The following is an 18,360-nucleotide window of genomic DNA, read 5'->3' as shown; positions in this document are numbered from 1 at the left end:
TACTGTTTGTGGCCTAAAATTTCAACTTCTACTTCCAACATAGTATGTTAATAAAAACTTTAAATAATATATTAACATGTGCATGGTGCGTAAGATGGCTTCCTCATATATTGTCATATATATTTTATGTACTTTATATATTGAGTTGAAACTTTCTTTTGGACGAAACTGGGTAGTGGAAACTGTAAACGTACGTTGAGGACGAAAGAGAAAATATCCGAACCTTGAAGATTCAAAATTTGGAGTGCCTGCTGCTTACCGGAAGCCTCTTTGCTGACTTTTTCAATCCCGTCCATTAGAAATGACGAGTTGAATATTATGTGTGCATTAAAATATATCCTAACATTGAAGATTCCACAAGTTAGTAGGATCTCTGATTGCTATATAAGGAATGGGGTAGTGCCATTCATTTTATCGCAACCTTTCAACACCCCGTCTCTTTCAAGTTTCAACAAATCCCTACTCTATATCTGCTCTTTAACTTGCTTCATGGCGCCTTTGGTTAAGAATCATGTAGAGCCTCCACATGCCAAAATCCTAGCCATTGGCACTGCAAATCCTCCCAACGTCTACTACCAAAAAGACTATCCTGATTTCTTGTTTCGAGTCACCAAAAATGAGCACAGAACAGATTTAAGAGAGAAGTTTGATCGTATTTGTAAGTATAATTTTTACAAGCACTAGTCGTGCACATTTATACTGCACATGCATGAGATTACCTTATATTTATATGTAGGAAGAAAACATATCATGCAAGAAATTATACGAAAGATTTTTGACCTCTCAATGAATTGACTTTGACCTTGAGTTGCAAACTCTAACTCTACCAAATTATGAGGTAAAATGAATCACATCCCAAACTCAACGTGCCACACGACATGTTCATTTCAAAAGATACATTGTTATTAACAGAAGACAATAGTCACTTTAGACATGTTACACTAACTAAACTGTGGCATCTTGATCCAATAGTACATTGTTATGTGTAAATTTTTCTTCAAATGACATTGTATTAGTTGATGCACAAAGATATAAAACATGTCCTAACTTAATTACTAATTAACAGGTGAGAAATCAAGAACAAGAAAGCGTTACTTGTATCTAACAGAAGAGATTCTAAAGGCTAACCCAAGCATATATACCTATGGAGCCCCATCACTCGATGTGCGCCAAGACATGTTGAACCCTGAGGTCCCAAAGCTAGGGCAACAAGCAGCACTGAAAGCCATCAAAGAGTGGGGCCAGCCCATCTCAAAGATCACCCACCTCATCTTTTGCACAGCTTCTTGCGTTGACATGCCAGGTGCCGACTTCCAATTGGTCAAGCTCCTCGGCCTTAACCCATCTGTTACCAGAACCATGATCTACGAAGCTGGTTGCTATGCTGGTGCGACTGTCCTCCGCTTGGCCAAGGACTTCGCAGAGAACAACGAGGGTGCACGCGTCCTTGTGGTGTGTGCTGAGATCACGACTGTGTTTTTCCACGGACTCACTGACACCCACCTTGACATACTGGTGGGCCAGGCTCTTTTTGCTGACGGAGCATCTGCTGTGATAGTTGGGGCTAATCCAGAGCCTGAAATTGAGAGGTCACTGTTTGAAATTGTGGCTTGCAGGCAGACGATCATACCTAACTCAGAGCATGGTGTGGTGGCCAACATTCGTGAAATGGGGTTTAATTATTATTTATCGGGAGACGTCCCTAAATTTGTTGGTGGAAGTGTTGTGGATTTTCTGACTAAAACTTTTGAAAAGGTTGACGGAAAGAATAAGGACTGGAATTCCTTATTTTTCAGTGTGCACCCTGGTGGGCCCGCCATTGTAGACCAGGTGGAAGAGCAATTGGGTTTGAAGGAAGGGAAGCTTAGGGCTACAAGGCATGTGTTGAGTGAGTATGGCAACATGGGAGCTCCATCGGTGCACTTTATTTTGGATGAGATGAGAAATAAGTCGATTGGGGAAGGCAAAGCCACAACTGGTGAAGGTTTAGAATGGGGTGTCGTGATTGGAATCGGACCAGGACTCACTGTCGAGACAGCCGTGCTGCGTAGTGAATCTATTACATGCTAAATACTTGCATGGAACGGTGTATGAATACACTGTGTATGCCAGAGAGTATAATTTGGAGGGCTTTGTTTGTTCCTCTTTTTTCTATGTAGTCTGTTGCTTTGTCTTTTCCTGTTTATGTTTATGTCTGTTCAAAAAAAAAAAAAAGTATGTTTCTTCGCTGGGCGTTTTGTCCCTCGTAATCCAAAGTGTAGTATTAACTCCAAATAATAAGAGATGGTTTTTTTTTTTTTGTTTTATGGATCGTCCTCCAGAGAACCTCATTTCTCATGTAGACTTTGGTATTTTTTTTTCTTTTTCAAATCTCTAAAAAAATTTATCTTTCATGTAAATAATAAAAGATGGTTTTGTCATTACTTCGAGTTTCATGCGAAATATTCATACATCATTGTAAGGGCAATGTTTCAACCAACAGTTTGTCTTATTAAGGTCTTCCACACTAGTTTATAAAAATTAAACAACCTGAGTTTAATACTTATAACACTGTTGTTATATTAGTGTGAGTTTAATAACTGTGAGAATCCAAAGCCATTGAGTCCATGACCGGATTCTTTTAGATATAAGTACGTATCCCAATCAGTCTTACTTCAACCCTAAAAAATTATGGTCTCACAAAACACTTTTTGAATTTATTCCGACATTAGTTATAATTACAAAGCCACTATACATGTTACAAGCAAATAAAAAAGCTCTACATTTTAATTTTCATATCAACATAAATGCTATAATGGTATAATTTAGGGATCAACTCGAAAAATATTAAATATGAAACACAATCTCAATTAGGTAATTTGCTTATGTAGAGCCTAGTCATAAGGCATTCGCAATAAAAATGTTACGATGTAAAGAAAATGAAGTTTTTTGAACGAACGATATTATCTACATTAAGACCATCTGCAACCCTTGAGTTAAAATTTAAAATTTTTAACTCAAAAAATTTAGGTTTTAACCTAGATACTATTTTTCTCCTCTAACCCTTCTAGGTTAAATTTTCAGCCCAATATTATTAAAAAATAAATTTAGGATAGTTTTCCTTTCTTAAAGTAACTTTTTTTTTTTTGAAAAAAAAAAAAATTATGTAGACTATCCTAATTTAATTTTATGAACATTTTAACCTAAAAATATTTAGATTCCAATAAATATTGAAAAATCACTAAACCGATATCATGAAACTCGTAGAACACTATGAAAAAATATGAAACACATAAAAGATTTTTTTTAATTACTTTGGCCGTTGGATTTAAATTTGGACGTTAGATCTTTTTTTTTTTTTTTTTTTTTTTTTTGCCATTGGATTTGATCATATTAGATTTCAGTTGTTGGATTCAATGAATTAATAAATATAAAACTAAAAAAAAAAAACACATATATGGTGGGCCAGCCCCACTAACCTAGGGGGAATCTTGGGCTAAACTTGCCCCAGAAGTGAGTTTTGGGTTAAAACTCATATTTTGCCCCAATGGTTGGAGCAAGTTGGGGTAAGTTTAAATTTTACTCCAAGGATTGGAGTAGGTCTAAAGGGGAAGGGGTGGACTTAGCCTAACAATAGGTTAGCAATGATGTGGTTCAAACTTGCATTTGGCAAAAATTGAACCTAAGACCTCTCACTTACAAATGAAGAGGAATACCACTAGACAGTAGGTGAATTTGAACTATATTATTGCTAGCCCATTGTGAGGTTTAGCTCACTCCCTCTTAGTATAGATAATATCGTTAAAAAAATAATAAATAAATAAATAATCCTTGATGGAGAATATTTTTGCAAAAAAAAAAAAAAAAAAATGTGGTATAATAGGGTGAAATTACTGTTAACTATTAATTAATTTGGGAATGTTTTTGCTCACCACTTTTAAGTGATGGTAATGTTTATCGTTATATGAATTTAAATTTCGAGATCTGTTGCCACTTAGTACTATAGTCTAGTAGTATCACTACTATGTTTTACTATTTGCACGACGAACCAAAGTTGGTCGCACAAAGTGTATTTCTGTCGCACAAACTTCAGCGCGACAGAAACGTCGTCGCGCAGAATCCTTCGTGCAAAGATCATGAAAAAAGACTTTGCACGACAAAAAACATCATTGGTTGTAGGAACACTGCGTGACGGTTTACCCTTCGTTGCACAAAATTTTTAGGAACGAATATTTTCATCACACAAAATACCAGGACATACGTGGGACAACTATTATTCGTCTCTCTAAACTTTGCGTGATGACAATTTATTATTGTGCAACGAAACCTAGTTTATCGCTTGAGTTTTGCGAGACGAAGGCTTTCGTCGTGCAAAATAAATTTTTTTTTTTAAATTTAATTTTACATTCTGTTTTATTTATTTTTTTTGTAATAAAAATAAATTGCGTTTTTTTTTTTTTGGTAATAAAATTAAATTTCAATTAAAAAAATGTAATGAAGAGAAAATTAATATATTTAAATTAATATAAATGTATGTACTATGTACAAGAAAAATGTTTAAAAAGTAAGTAAAAAACAAAGAAAACAATGTAGCGTAATCTATGTGGTCGTCTGGCAGAGGTGGCTAGAAGGTCTCGAGGTTGTTAACAGGCTCAGATGTTGAAGGAGCGGAGGTGTGGCCATGCTCTGGTTGGAAGGACTCGGAGGTAGACGGGGGACGAAGATGCAGGAGATGAATGCTGGACAAACTGAGGGCCTGTATAATCTGTGACATCTAGCTCCTATACGAGGCGAGCTCAGTCCCAAGGTCGGCTACCTCTGCTGTCAAAGTTGTCACTCGACTGTTGACTATGACGATGAAGGGACTCTAGGTTCCTGTCACCGGGCATTCCCTATCCCCCTACAAGATGTCCCCGGCCTCCGCCTGAGAGTTTGATCCAAGGTCTCCGTAAGGATATGAAACCCCACATCCTTTGGGGGATCCACATACTCGAGTGGAGTCTTGGGAGGAAGCTGAGGCGGACTCCTAAAGAACCAATTGCCTCTTCTCCATCATCGTCACCTATGTAATATAACATCAAATATTAATTATAACATTCATATAATAACCATGAAACTTGAATGTAAGATAATAATTAAAATTGAAGAATACTTACATGAAGGAACTCGACCACCTTATTCCCAGGTCGAACATAAATGTTGGTAAAGACATCGATATCTGGGAATTTTGAACCCCCCCCCCCCTTAAATAGAACAAGAGAAGAAAAATGTTAGTATGAAAAAAAATATATTAATGAAATATTAAAAATTGAATATGAAAAACTTTATTATTACCCACCGTCGCACCTCCATCCTATATGAGAAGGGCCTCAAACCGGAATGGTGGAGAAGAGTCTTCTTGTCCCTATTGCTCTTGTTGGCTTTCGCTTTCTTCTGTTATACAAAAAATAAACGTATTAGTTCAAATTTAAATGAAATATAAAAAAATCAATAAACATTAGTAAGAAACGTATAATAGTTTTAAACTTAATATAAAAAAAAAAACCACATAGCCGGGCTCCTGAAAATGACTGCAGAACCACGCCCAATTATCCTCCCGACCCTCAAACTCCTTCAGGCAACCTTCCTCAAGAGCGACCTGCGGATCATCAAATGTCTCAAAATATTGGTGCAGGTTACTCTTCCACTGCTTGTACCGTTCAAAGAAGAGCCTGTTGACATACGCCAGCATATCGTCGTTGATGTCCTCAAAATTGTAGTTTGTTTGCAATGTAACAAATTAATTACATACTTTAAGTAATATAAATATACAAAATTTGAAGGAAAAACAATTAAAAGGTAGGATACTTATCGACAACTTAAATCAAACAATTAAGTATTATATGTCTCAATCATTCAATTCCTTACTAAATTAAATCAAACATTTTCAATTATCTCCCTTAACGTGTTGTTGCACCTCCTACAAGGACACCGGATTCTAGTTGCACCCGGGTTGTATGTACGTGCAAAGTCAATAAAATCCTCGATTCCATCCAAGTATTCGTCCGCACATCTATTCGGGTTCTGTATCCACATCCTATCCATAATTCCTGGAACCACAATAACAATACAACAATCACAACAAATTCATAGAAAATGATAATGTCACCTTATGCCTCCGTTAAGGGCCCCATCCCATTTGGGAATGCATAGTCATGTCACGTAATTTACGGCTACATCAAATTAGATTTTGATGTGGATGAATTTCGGCAGCATCTCGATACAGTTCTTTAGGTGTACGACCCAAAGAACGTATAGAGATGACACCGAAATCTCCACAACCGAACATGACGGCAGATTGGTAAAGTGACCATTTTAACAGCCACCATTGAACATACTGGTGGTTTGTACTTTTATAAGTAGTTATTTTTGAAAGGTATCAGAATGTAATTCTCCGCGCTCATGTTGTAAGACGATGAAAGCTGATCAAATTTCGATAACTAATGGAACACTTTTTTGAACATTTTAAGCTCCTTGTCGGGTCTTTCTTGTCTTGTGGTCTTATATTTTGGTACATGATGCTTGATTTAATTTTTGCAAATGCTTCTTTATGCACGAATCTGCTCTTCATTGAGATTCTGTTAGGTGGACATGGACGCGTACTTCATCATAAAATAAACTTGTGACGTTTTTTTATTTTTGTTTTTGTTTTTTGAGTTACTGTTTTATATAATTTCAAAGTCTCTATCTACGAGGTTGGTTAAGTTGGTAAGAATCGTTCTCTACGCTGAACCAAGATTTAGGTTCGAGTCTTATTACCAACAATCTCTCATGGTGGCGATTTAATAAAAAAAAAAAAAAAAAAGGTTGAGACCCTCTCTTTAAGTTCTCAAATAGGCCTATGGTATGCCCTAACGCTGGGATGGGGTAGCTCCCCTCCCTTAAACTTTTTGTTACGGAAAAAAAAAAAAAAATCTGTACTTTATTGGTCCATGCTCTATATTTTAGCAAAGGCCGTGCTACTTCCATCGTAATCTAAAATGTGTACATAAAACTTACATCGTAATTTTTTTTTTTTTTATTAAAGATGCTCCGGCTATTTCGTGAGCATCTTTTTGAATAAAAAAAGGGAAAATTACATATTTTTTATAGTTGTTAGATTAAACATTCATCCCTTTAAAGATTTGATTGAGGTGCTTCGATTAATTGTCACCTCAATAATTTTTTATTTATTTAATTTCCATGTCATTAATTTAAATGCATTTATATAGAGGCATAAGGTAGCTTAGCAACTAATTGCCTATAATATACGAATTTAATTTCGTCAATCCCCTTCTACGCATTAAATGACATTTTTTTAATAAAATAAAATAAAAAATTAATTAACTAATTCTTCATTTAAAAAAACTCTTTCTATTAAAATTGTCTCAATAAAAAGTCTTCAATACATATTTTTTTATGTATAGATATATAAAAAATATACTTAAAACTTATGGTACATTTGAGAAAAAAAGTATCGACTTTTGGTATGTTTAGATTTCAATTGTACTAAGAAACCAAATGCACCAAAAATTCAAATGTACCCATTGTTATGTAACCCTTTTGGTATTTCAAATATACAGAGAAACCAAATGTACCAAAATTTCAAATGTATCATAAAACCAAATGTGTCCATTGTCAGGTAACCCTTTTGGTACGTTTAGATTCTTGTTGTACCAAAAGACCAAATGAACAAAAAATCCCAAATGAACAAAAAATCCCAAATGTACCACAAAACCAATTGTCTCTATCAGATAACCATTTTGGTACATTTCTATTCCAAATGTACCGAGAAATACAAAAAATCAAATCCACTATAAAACTAAATGTGTCCATATTATAGGTAAATAGCTATATAATTAAACAAATCTTTATTATGTGTTGGGTCTTCTAAATAATAAATTTTGACAATTTTTTTTATATAAATATTCTACTATATTAACAAAAAAAAAAGGTAAAAATTATAATAAACAATAAAAAAATGCATAGAGATGGATACTAAATGCATAAATATAGGGATAATAGGAAAAAAAAGAAAAAAGAAAACGAAATGCCTAGGAGAAGTCGTGAAAAACTAAAATTCTAAACAAAATTGAACTTACGTGAAAAACTAAAATTAATAACCAAAATTTTAGGAAAATGTTTGATCAAATTTTCAAAAGGAGTGTATGTTTAGTCTAAAAAAATTAAAAAACGAGGCACCTATATCAAAACGCCCCTAAAAAAATATAAATTTGAGATGTACATTCCCATTTACATCTTAATTTATATAAAGAAAAAGATTAAACTTAGAATTAATTACATTCACTTTTCTCTCTTTAATTCGCAAGCCCACGTCCTACGATGTGAAAGTAGGATGTAGATTCACACATTTTTTTACATTTTGCGGCGAAGAATTTTACTTCTTGCAGAACAGAAAGCTTTTTGGCCAACCAAAAAGTAAACTTTTTTATTTTTAAACATTTTGCATTTTCTCGGATATAAAAAATTCACTGCTAATCTGCTTGTAAAGACTGAGTGTATAATTATTTATAGTTTGGCGCTTTGTATAGTTTTGGAGATGCTCTTCAAAAGGAATTAACTTCATAGTGCGAGGTAACAAAGAGTTCTATTTTGAAAAAGTCTTTTTAACATTTTTCTTACATAATACATAGAAGTCTTGGTAAGAAAATAGAAAAACAAACACTTGGATCTGACAACCTATGTTCTACGTTTGTATATTTTAAGTAGATATTAATGAGAAATTGGAGCATTGATTTTTTTTTTTTAGGTTGAAAAGGTTTTTTGTGGACTAGATTCACCATTACTAAGACTTTTTTTAGAAAGAATTCATAACATTACATTATTAGGCTGAGACGTCATGTGATAATGAACTCATTTGGATTGTGCTATAAGACCTTCCATCTATTTTGCAATAACACCACTTACCTTTTATATGCCGGCTTATTTGAAATTTAAGTTTTATTTCATCGTTTAGATTAGGTGAGTGTCGTTTAGAAAATAGGATTTGCAAGCACCTTTCTCTAAAGAATCATTCTTCTCAACAATTCTTAATATAGAATTCAAATACATCTTGCACAACTTATACACTTACAAATTCTGTCGAAAAAGAGCTAACATGAAATTGATTCATCACCACATCACGTCCTGATTCATATAAATTATTCTTCTGCCGACGGTAGGAGGGAGGGATTTAGGATTTGATTAATGTGAGGAGATGTACAATGTCACCCATGGACAGAGCCAATGAAGGCTCACTGGGGGCATATGTCCCCACTCAAGTGATTCATTTGTTAAGTTGCAGACTACAATTATATAATTCACACGCGCTATCTTTGAAGAAAATATATGTATCTAATATTTAACATACTTTCATACTGCATATACTTCATATCAAATATTATATGAGCAAAAATGCTTTTATTCTATCATTCAAACCGAAAAACCTCTCCCGTGTAATCATGTATTAATATTTTAATTTCTTATCACTTTGTTACTTTCCACTACACTGAAATTTTTGTAACATTGGAATTATGATATATCATCATTTGAAATTATTCCTATTATCATATTGGGTATAAGTCATACTATAATAAGGTTTTCTTTATTGATTTTCGGGTTGCCCCCACTAGAAGAAAGTTCTAGCTCGGTCCCTGATGTCACCTGCATTGGACCAAATGCAAGTGGTATTAGATCATCCCTTAAGCAACTACGTGCGTGCGAAGTTGCGTGTACCCAAGACTGTACAGACAGAGACAAAACAATTCGACGGGAGAAAATTCAAAATTGTAGTACGGATGACGAATCTGACTATCGGATGGATGCAAAGACTTGAACATTTGCATATATTTGTGGAATTGAGGTAGAAAGAAACAGCAAGGAGTTGGGGACATGTGGATATCCATAATGTCCCAAGAATAATATGAGGTGATAAGCACTAATCTTATTTAGCTTCTAGTTTAGTCTTTATTTATGTATAAATATTAGAGAAATATATATTGAGAGATGAATAAGAGCAAAGGAAACTCTCCAAAAAAAAAAAAAATTTCGATTGTTAATCTTTTAATCGATAGTAGCAGTTTAGAATCCTAACGGTTCAATTTCGATTTAAAACTGGACAATTGATGTGTGCATGTAAGTAAAGGAAATGTTGACGCATCGAGTCTATCGACCTTGGCCTGCCCTAATAGAGAATATGGACATATCTACATAGAAATATCGATGTTGTGCATTTAAGTAAAGGAAATTTGGTCAAACAAAGCCAGATGAACATATATTTGTGGAAGCAAGTTTCTTTATTTTCTGGTCAAAGAAAGTAACTTGTATTAGATAAGAAAAGCCAATAAAGCAATCCAAAAAAAACCAAAGTACACTACAACAAAGAAGAACCGAATAGGAAGTCCCAAAAGAGGCAACCCACCCCACCAACAACAACAACAAAAACAACATCATCGATTGAAAGACACCACCTTTGACAGCAGTTGTTTTTGAATGATTCTAGTGTGTAGTGTTGTCCTAGCATGAGTTCAATTCCAAGCTTCGTGGACGTTTCTTTTACTTTAAAAAATTGTGAAATTTCCTTTTCAATCTTCGTTTTTCTCTTTTTTATTTGTTTTATTTTGTTTTGATCATTGTTTATATAAGCAGTTAAAACCTCTATAAATTAATAGCTTTGAGATTGAAGATAATTTATTAATTTTGCTAATGTTATATAATCAATTAATTAATTAATTACTAACTTATTAATCTATATATATATATATATATATATATATATATATTTTTTTGTCAAACAATAGATTTTATTAGATTATCCACCTACGGGGTTTGAACCCACACCGTCATGCAATGGCTCAATACATTTCCATCACTGTGGGAAAGAGCCACTTACATAACTTATTAATCTATCAAGGTATCACATATTTTCTTAAATATTATACATTGTATTTAGTTTTTCGTTTTACAAACTAACAATTCTACATATTTATTTACCAAATTAAAATTCATGAATTTTCTTTTTCTTTTCAAAAATAGACTGTACATTATTGAATGTAATACATTATTCTATTTTATTAACATTTAACCACGTAAAAACTCTATTTAATAAGACAAACCCACAGTAAAATGAAATTATTAATTTATGTATTACGAGGGACTTATATGAATTTTTTTATAGTGCATAATATTATAAATTTTGCGAATTATTAATTTAGCATGTTATTCCCAAGTCAAGACTGATCAACCATTATTTAACCAAGGTTATAAATTTATTGGATATTAAATGATTGAAATTCTACTGTAAAAGTAATTAAAAATGGTGTGCGAAAACCATTTTGCTTCTACACGTTATGCATATGATAATGAAAGTTATAGGGATGAGTTGAAAAAAAGGGAGAGAAAGTGGGTTAGTGAAGTACAAATTCATGTTTGGTTACTGAAACTACTATTAAATGCATTTCTTGGGATGACAAAGGGGTTCCCTACTGATATACGTGCAAATGACATAATACTCTTTTCACCGCATTAAGTTGACAAAATGTTACCTTGATAGGATTTGGATCATAATCGGATCTAAATTATGAGGATCTTAAGAATTCTTATATCTTAATCATTCATCGTGTATCATGTAATCATAAATAATTTGACTTTTTCATTTAAAATTGAACACAAATAATACCTAATGAAATTTGACAGCACGATATACGATAAACGATTAAGATGTGGAGATCCCTAGGATCCCCATAAAATGAATCCGGAAAGGATACTCTCCCCCCTTGATAATTACATGAAAATGACATAATAGTCGTAGCACTTTTATTTTTTATTTTTTTATTCTATATGCACACTTCAAATAAAACAAATGATTAAATTATTTGGATATTTATATATGGGTCTAAAAAATCAACATATTATTGGGTTAAGTATTATCTTTTTTTATTTTATTTTTTATACTCATTTTATAATTTTTTTAAACATTAGCTATATAATTAAAGTCTTCTAATTTCATGCATCTTTTTGTTTCTATTTTTGAGTTTTGAATATTTGAAAATTGGTTTATTTAATCCATCTAATATCTTATAACAAAAAACAAACATACTAACATAAACCCACCTGCAGAATATACAAACTACTTCAAGGAACAAATACAAGAATGGATAATATACCTATAGGTGAAATATGAAGCCCAACTAAAAAGTACAAAAACATAGTATACCTACAAACAAAACACATTAAGAGCAACTCCACCCGAGCCTTTAGGTTGGCACCCAGTCCAAAAAAATGGACCGGCATCTCGTTTATTTGCTCCACCCCATCCCTTTAGGCTGGCACCCAGCCTAAGCCAGGCCATAGGCTGGCCCAAAATTGACAGAGGGAAGAGACAGCCTATCTGACTTCAACGTGACGTCAGATAGCCTTTAATATTTTTTTGCACCAAGTGCGTAGGAAGGACGCACAACTGGGCGTGTGTCACCCATAACAAAACAGAGGCGGGCCTGGTTGTACAGGCGCAATAAACCTTTCTGATGGGAGGCCATGTGGCCAATCCTCGACCGTTGGATTTCCAACAGCCAGATTTCTGGACTGTTAGATTCCCAACAGCTAGATTTCTGGACTGCTAGATTTACCTACATAATAAAGCAAACCCAATAGATGCAAAATAATGTACCTACATAGAAAATAATATTTTTTTTATTCAATACTACTTTACCTATTATTTGTACATATAATAATAAAATGTGCCCAATATATGATACATACAGAATAAAATACCTACATAATGAAGAATGTTATTTGATTCAAAATTAATTTACCTATTATTTGTACTGTACATATATCTTATAATAATAAATTATGCCAAATATATGTAATAATACATGGAAAATATATTACCTACTAAATAAAAGAATGTTATTTGATTCAACATTAATTTACCTACAAAATATATATTAGTTACTCATCATAATTTATATATATATATATATATATATATATATATATATATATATATTGAGCTTATGGTAGTACTATATACATTTGAACGTGTATATATATGTTAGGGTAATAGTATGTGTAATAACTATTTGTTCATTGTAATTAAGGTGAGTAATTACATTTATTGAGTTATTTTGAATATTGTGGTACAAGTTGTAAATATCTTGTAATAATAGGTCAATTATTTTTCTACTTGGCAGTCATTTTCAAATTTGAATTTTATTTGAAAGTTTATTACTAAGTAGATTTTTGTCTAAAAGATAAAAGTTGCAAAGATGTATATATAAAGAACTCTAAAAAAAAATACCTTTCCTTTTCCCTTTCTTTTTCGGCGGCCAGGGTTTTTATTGTTTTCTAGGTTTTTCGTACTCTTACAAGTCCACAGGACTGGCTGGCTGCCCACTTACCACGATTTTAATATTTCGTGGTCATCGCATTTTCATATACGGCAAAAAAGTCAGATACATGCCAACAGACCGAAACTACCAAAATATAACAAAATAAAAACAGTTATTATTAGCAGAAGAAAGTGACTGGAAGTTTCAACTTGTAAGAAAAAATGTGTGTACATTACTTATCTTAAAGCGCCGGGCACCCACGCTTAGACACAAATTGAAGTCATGTTTTCAAACGGTAGATTGTCCAAGGTGCATGCAGGCACTCGAGTAACCATATTTTTATACGTCTATCATTTCACCCTTTTTATCGTTTGATTCCCCTAACTTTTGGATTTAAGTCCTTTTGTTACCATATATATTATGGGGTTTTTCGGAGACATATTTTTTATGCATATTTTGACACAAGTTTTTGGGAGGCTTACTTTGTAATTTATTTTAATGATCCAACCGTTTAACTTTTATATCTTCCCTAAAATATCATCTCTACAAAAAATCACTCACATCTAAAGTCATATGACCGTTCGACAATACCTTATCATTTTTTCACAAAATTTATTCAAATTTTTTAATTTATGTTTCCTGAAGTTCTAATTTACTTTCATATTACTCTCTAACGTATTTACTCCTATAATTAATTACTTAAAGTTAAAAAACTTTATAGATTAAAAAATTGCATTAAACATTATAAAAATATTATGTCAAAAATATGAGGTATCAAAAAGTTCACGAAGAGTCTCATTTTTGAGAAATTCTCCTTAACATTTATCTCCCTTAAATTCCAGCAGCCATCCCCATAAAATATTGAAACCACTATCCTTCTAATATTCCACAAAAAAAAACCCCTGTGGATCGTCTTCCTTCCTTACAAGCAGCCATCCCCATAAAATATGGAAGCCACTAACCTTGAAAGATTCCACAACTAACGATCTGATTGCTATATAAGAACGGAGTAGTGGCTTTCATTTTACTGCAACCTTTGAACTCCCTCTCTTTCAAGGTTTAACTAATCCCAATTCCATCTGCTATATCTTTAATGGCGCCTTTGGTTAAGGATCAAGTGGAGCCTCAACATGCCAAAATCCTAGCCATTGGCACTGCAAATCCACCAAATGTCTACTACCAAGAGGACTATCCTGATTTCTTGTTTCGAGTCACCAAAAACGAACACAGAACGGATTTAAGAGAGAAGTTCGATCGCATATGTAAGTGTATAATACATGCATGATATACATGATACCACATATTTTTATATTGTAACAAAAACATATAATGGATGAAATTATCTTACAATCTGTAAGGTTTTTGACGTCTCTATGGAATACCAATTGATCTTAGGTTGTATACTCTGATTCTATCTTGTTATGAGGTTAAAGTGAATAACATCCCGATACCAACGAGTGTGTTCATGTCAAAATAAATGATGTTAATTTATGTTATGAGGATACTTTCCTACTATGTCATGCTGAGAGAAACTTACAAATGACATTGTACTTTGATCAAGAATCTCATTTTAGTGGTTTAAGGATATAGAACCTAATCTAACAAAAATCTGAATTTACTATTGAATAGGTGAAAAATCAAGAACAAGGAAGCGTTACTTGTACCTAACAGAAGAGATTCTAAAGGCTAACCCAAGCATATATACCTATGGAGCCCCATCACTTGATGTGCGCCAAGACATGTTGAACCCTGAGGTCCCAAAGCTAGGGCAACAAGCAGCACTGAAAGCCATCAAAGAGTGGGGCCAACCTATCTCAAAGATCACCCACCTCATCTTTTGCACAGCTTCTTGCGTTGACATGCCAGGTGCCGACTTCCAATTGGTCAAGCTTCTCGGCCTTAACCCATCCGTCACCAGAACCATGATCTACGAAGCTGGCTGCTATGCTGGTGCAACTGTCCTCCGCCTGGCCAAGGACTTCGCAGAGAACAATGAGGGTGCACGCGTCCTTGTGGTGTGCGCAGAGATCACGACCGTGTTTTTCCACGGACTCACTGATACCCACCTAGACATACTAGTGGGCCAAGCACTTTTTGCTGATGGAGCATCTGCTGTGATTGTTGGGGCCAATCCAGAGCCTGAAATTGAGAGTCCACTGTTTGAAATCGTGGCATGCAGACAGACGATCATACCTAATTCAGAGCATGGTGTCGTGGCCAACATTCGTGAAATGGGGTTTAATTATTATTTATCAGGAGAAGTCCCCAAATTTGTTGGTGGAAATGTTGTGGATATTCTGACTAAAACTTTCGAAAAAGTTGACGGAAAGAATAAGGATTGGAACTCCTTGTTTTTTAGTGTGCACCCTGGTGGGCCCGCTATTGTAGACCAGGTGGAGGAGCAATTGGGTTTGAAGGAAGGGAAACTTAGGGCAACAAGGCATGTGTTGAGTGAGTATGGCAACATGGGAGCTCCATCTGTCCACTTTATTTTGGATGAGATGAGAAAGAAGTCGATTGAGGAAGGCAAAACTACAACTGGTGAAGGTTTGGAATGGGGTGTCGTAATTGGAATCGGACCAGGACTTACAGTTGAGACAGCCGTGTTGCGTAGTGAATCTATTACATGCTAAATACTTGCATAAAATGATTCATACGTTGGTTATGCATTTCACGTGATACGAGCGAGTACTGGATAACCGGTGTATACACACCCCTGCTGCAGCTGAGTTTTCTACCTAGTCAAATAATCATTTCACGATCACAGTTTTTGTGATTATTTTTCGTTTCACATATATAAGAATAAAAGTCTTCGGATTGGAGGGTCCACATATGTACGGCTAGTCCATTTGACTTTGGTTTTTCATTTAATTAATAAGATTGTGCACGTTATATTTAGTTTGGAGTGCCCGCTAATTATGCATGCGTTATTGTCAGATTTTGAGACGTTAACAATAGAATATTAAAGCAGCTTTTTGTTGCAAGCTCTAATTAAGCTCTGGGATCATGAGAAGAATTGCAAGGGTTTATCTTAATAATAAGCTGAGAAAACTGGACTCTGTATTAATTAATTAATTAGCTGGTCCCAAGATTATTATAGTAACAGAAAACAAAGGTTTACTATCTGATTCTGATGCATTTGTTGACTCAATTAATTAAGGAGGGTCAAACATGGATTATATTTGGTTGGCTAAGAAGAAGAAATATTCAATATACTCAAAACTTGGGTTGGCACTCAAGGTGTGATTATATAAGTAGAGGAATACTTTGAAAAAAAAAACAAATTTATGGTTATTTTATGACAATAGGAATTAAGCATAACTAATCAACATTTAAGTAATAATGTAATCATCAACAATTATATCATATAATTTATAAAATGTTATTTAAATAGTGGATCTCGTAGCTTTACCCTAAACAAAACCATCTGAAAAGGATCACATCAATCTTGCCTGAGCCTTTTGTTTTCGGGTGGTAAAAAATATACATTATTAGCAAATAACTTGGTTTGTTTTTTTTGTAGTTTAGGTGAAGTCTCATTCTAATATATTGGGAGTTCTCTATGTGAGGGGCAAAACTGATGCATATAATGCACAATTTTTTATGGCATATTTTTTATTTGTGACTGGTATAAACTAAGAGATGAGAGAGAAAAAGAAAAGTAAAGAAAAAAAAAATCATAACACTAAACGATAATAAGAAACAACTTGCAGTTGTTAGGACTAAGACACCGAAAGTATTGGCCACATTTACTCAGTATGCTGGTTGACAAGATTTGTATCCGCATATGTTTATGGACAAACTCAAGTCATATACCGTCAAAAGTTTGATAAGGAGTGTTGAGATTTTAAGGTATTTTTAGTATTTTGCTTATTAGGGTTTGTTTGAGAGTTTACTATTTAATTAAACAGTGCTTTGTATTAGTTTATTATTATCGATTAATGAAGGAGTAATGCTAGGAAAGTTAAATTTACAAACTAAATGATGTGTCACCAATAGGATTAAGCACGTTTATCAACGTTTAAGTAATGAACCAATCATCTACTTCCATGTCTTTTAGTTTTCAAAACATTTTCTACAAATTTAATCTTTATAGCATTATTCTTAATGAAGTGCCTTTTTCGTTTAGTATTCAACTCTTTTCCCTTTGTTAAAAAAATTAAATAAAAAAATTTTAAAAAATTAAAAATAAAAAAAAATGTTTTCCCTGTCTCTTTTCGGCGGCCAGGGTTTTTTGTTTTCTAGTTTTTCGTTCTCTTACAAGGGCGGGCTGGCTGGCTGCCCACTAACCATGATTTTAATACTGTTGTCATAAATAGTAATGTACACCAATAATGCAAATTGAACATTTTAAAATATACACATTAATTTATGATACTGCTTGGAACTATATATATGCACATATAAATTGTAAAAAAAAAAAAATGAAAAACTAGATTTTAATTCTTAAATAAGATGAAGTTTAAAAAAAAATCTTATATAAGATTAAAATTTGATTTTAGTTCCTAAACTCTATTTAATGTCAGCATATGTATTCAATTTCTCTCTTTTTTATTAATATTTTATGGTGTTCATAAATTAAATTTTATGAGAATATTATAAATTTTAATCTCATTATGGTAAGTATCTTATATAAGAAAATATTTTCGTAGAGATTTTTGTTTACACTTATGTTTTTGCGTATTTTCTTATGTGCCACTAATTTATTACAATATATTTAGGTACAAACATTTCGGTACACTAGATTAGTATAGGTATGGACATTTCTATCACATCTCGGCCCAGGCGGATCACTTCCCGGGCCCGCTCCACCACCGTAGCACGATATTGTCCGTTTTGGGCCCCGACCACGCCCTCACGGTTTTGTTTTTGGGAACTCACACGAGAACTTCCCGATGGGTCACCCATCCTGGGAATGCTCTCGTGCGCTACTCGCTTAACTTCGGAGTTCCCATGGAACCCAAAGTCAGTGAGCTCCCAAAAGGCCTCGTGCTAGGTAGGGATGAGAATATACATATAAGGATTACTCCCC

At 33.6% G+C, this 18,360-nt stretch overlaps 2 protein-coding genes across 2 annotated transcripts; both read left to right on the top strand.

Moving 5' to 3' along the window:
• The first annotated feature begins 431 nt into the window (after nucleotides 1–431).
• LOC137743782 (3,5-dihydroxybiphenyl synthase-like) lies at nucleotides 432–2,281 on the top strand. Its single transcript, XM_068483725.1, has 2 exons — nucleotides 432–658; nucleotides 1,067–2,281. Exons 1-2 carry the CDS (start codon nucleotides 490–492, stop codon nucleotides 2,068–2,070), a joined length of 1,173 nt encoding a protein of 390 aa, XP_068339826.1. The 5' UTR covers nucleotides 432–489; the 3' UTR covers nucleotides 2,071–2,281.
• A 12,027-nt stretch (nucleotides 2,282–14,308) lies between these two features.
• Nucleotides 14,309–16,150, top strand: LOC137745164 (4-hydroxycoumarin synthase 1-like). Its single transcript, XM_068485069.1, has 2 exons — nucleotides 14,309–14,590; nucleotides 14,958–16,150. The coding sequence occupies exons 1-2, from the start codon at nucleotides 14,422–14,424 to the stop codon at nucleotides 15,959–15,961; spliced, it is 1,173 nt and encodes a 390-aa protein (XP_068341170.1). The 5' UTR covers nucleotides 14,309–14,421; the 3' UTR covers nucleotides 15,962–16,150.
• The last annotated feature ends 2,210 nt before the right edge of the window (nucleotides 16,151–18,360 follow it).

Source organism: Pyrus communis, chromosome 1 (genome assembly GCF_963583255.1).
Source record: "Pyrus communis chromosome 1, drPyrComm1.1, whole genome shotgun sequence".
Lineage (NCBI taxonomy): Eukaryota > Viridiplantae > Streptophyta > Magnoliopsida > Rosales > Rosaceae > Pyrus > Pyrus communis.
The sequence above is the reverse complement of the archived record's forward strand: the minus strand, read 5'-3'. Positions and strand labels throughout refer to the sequence as shown.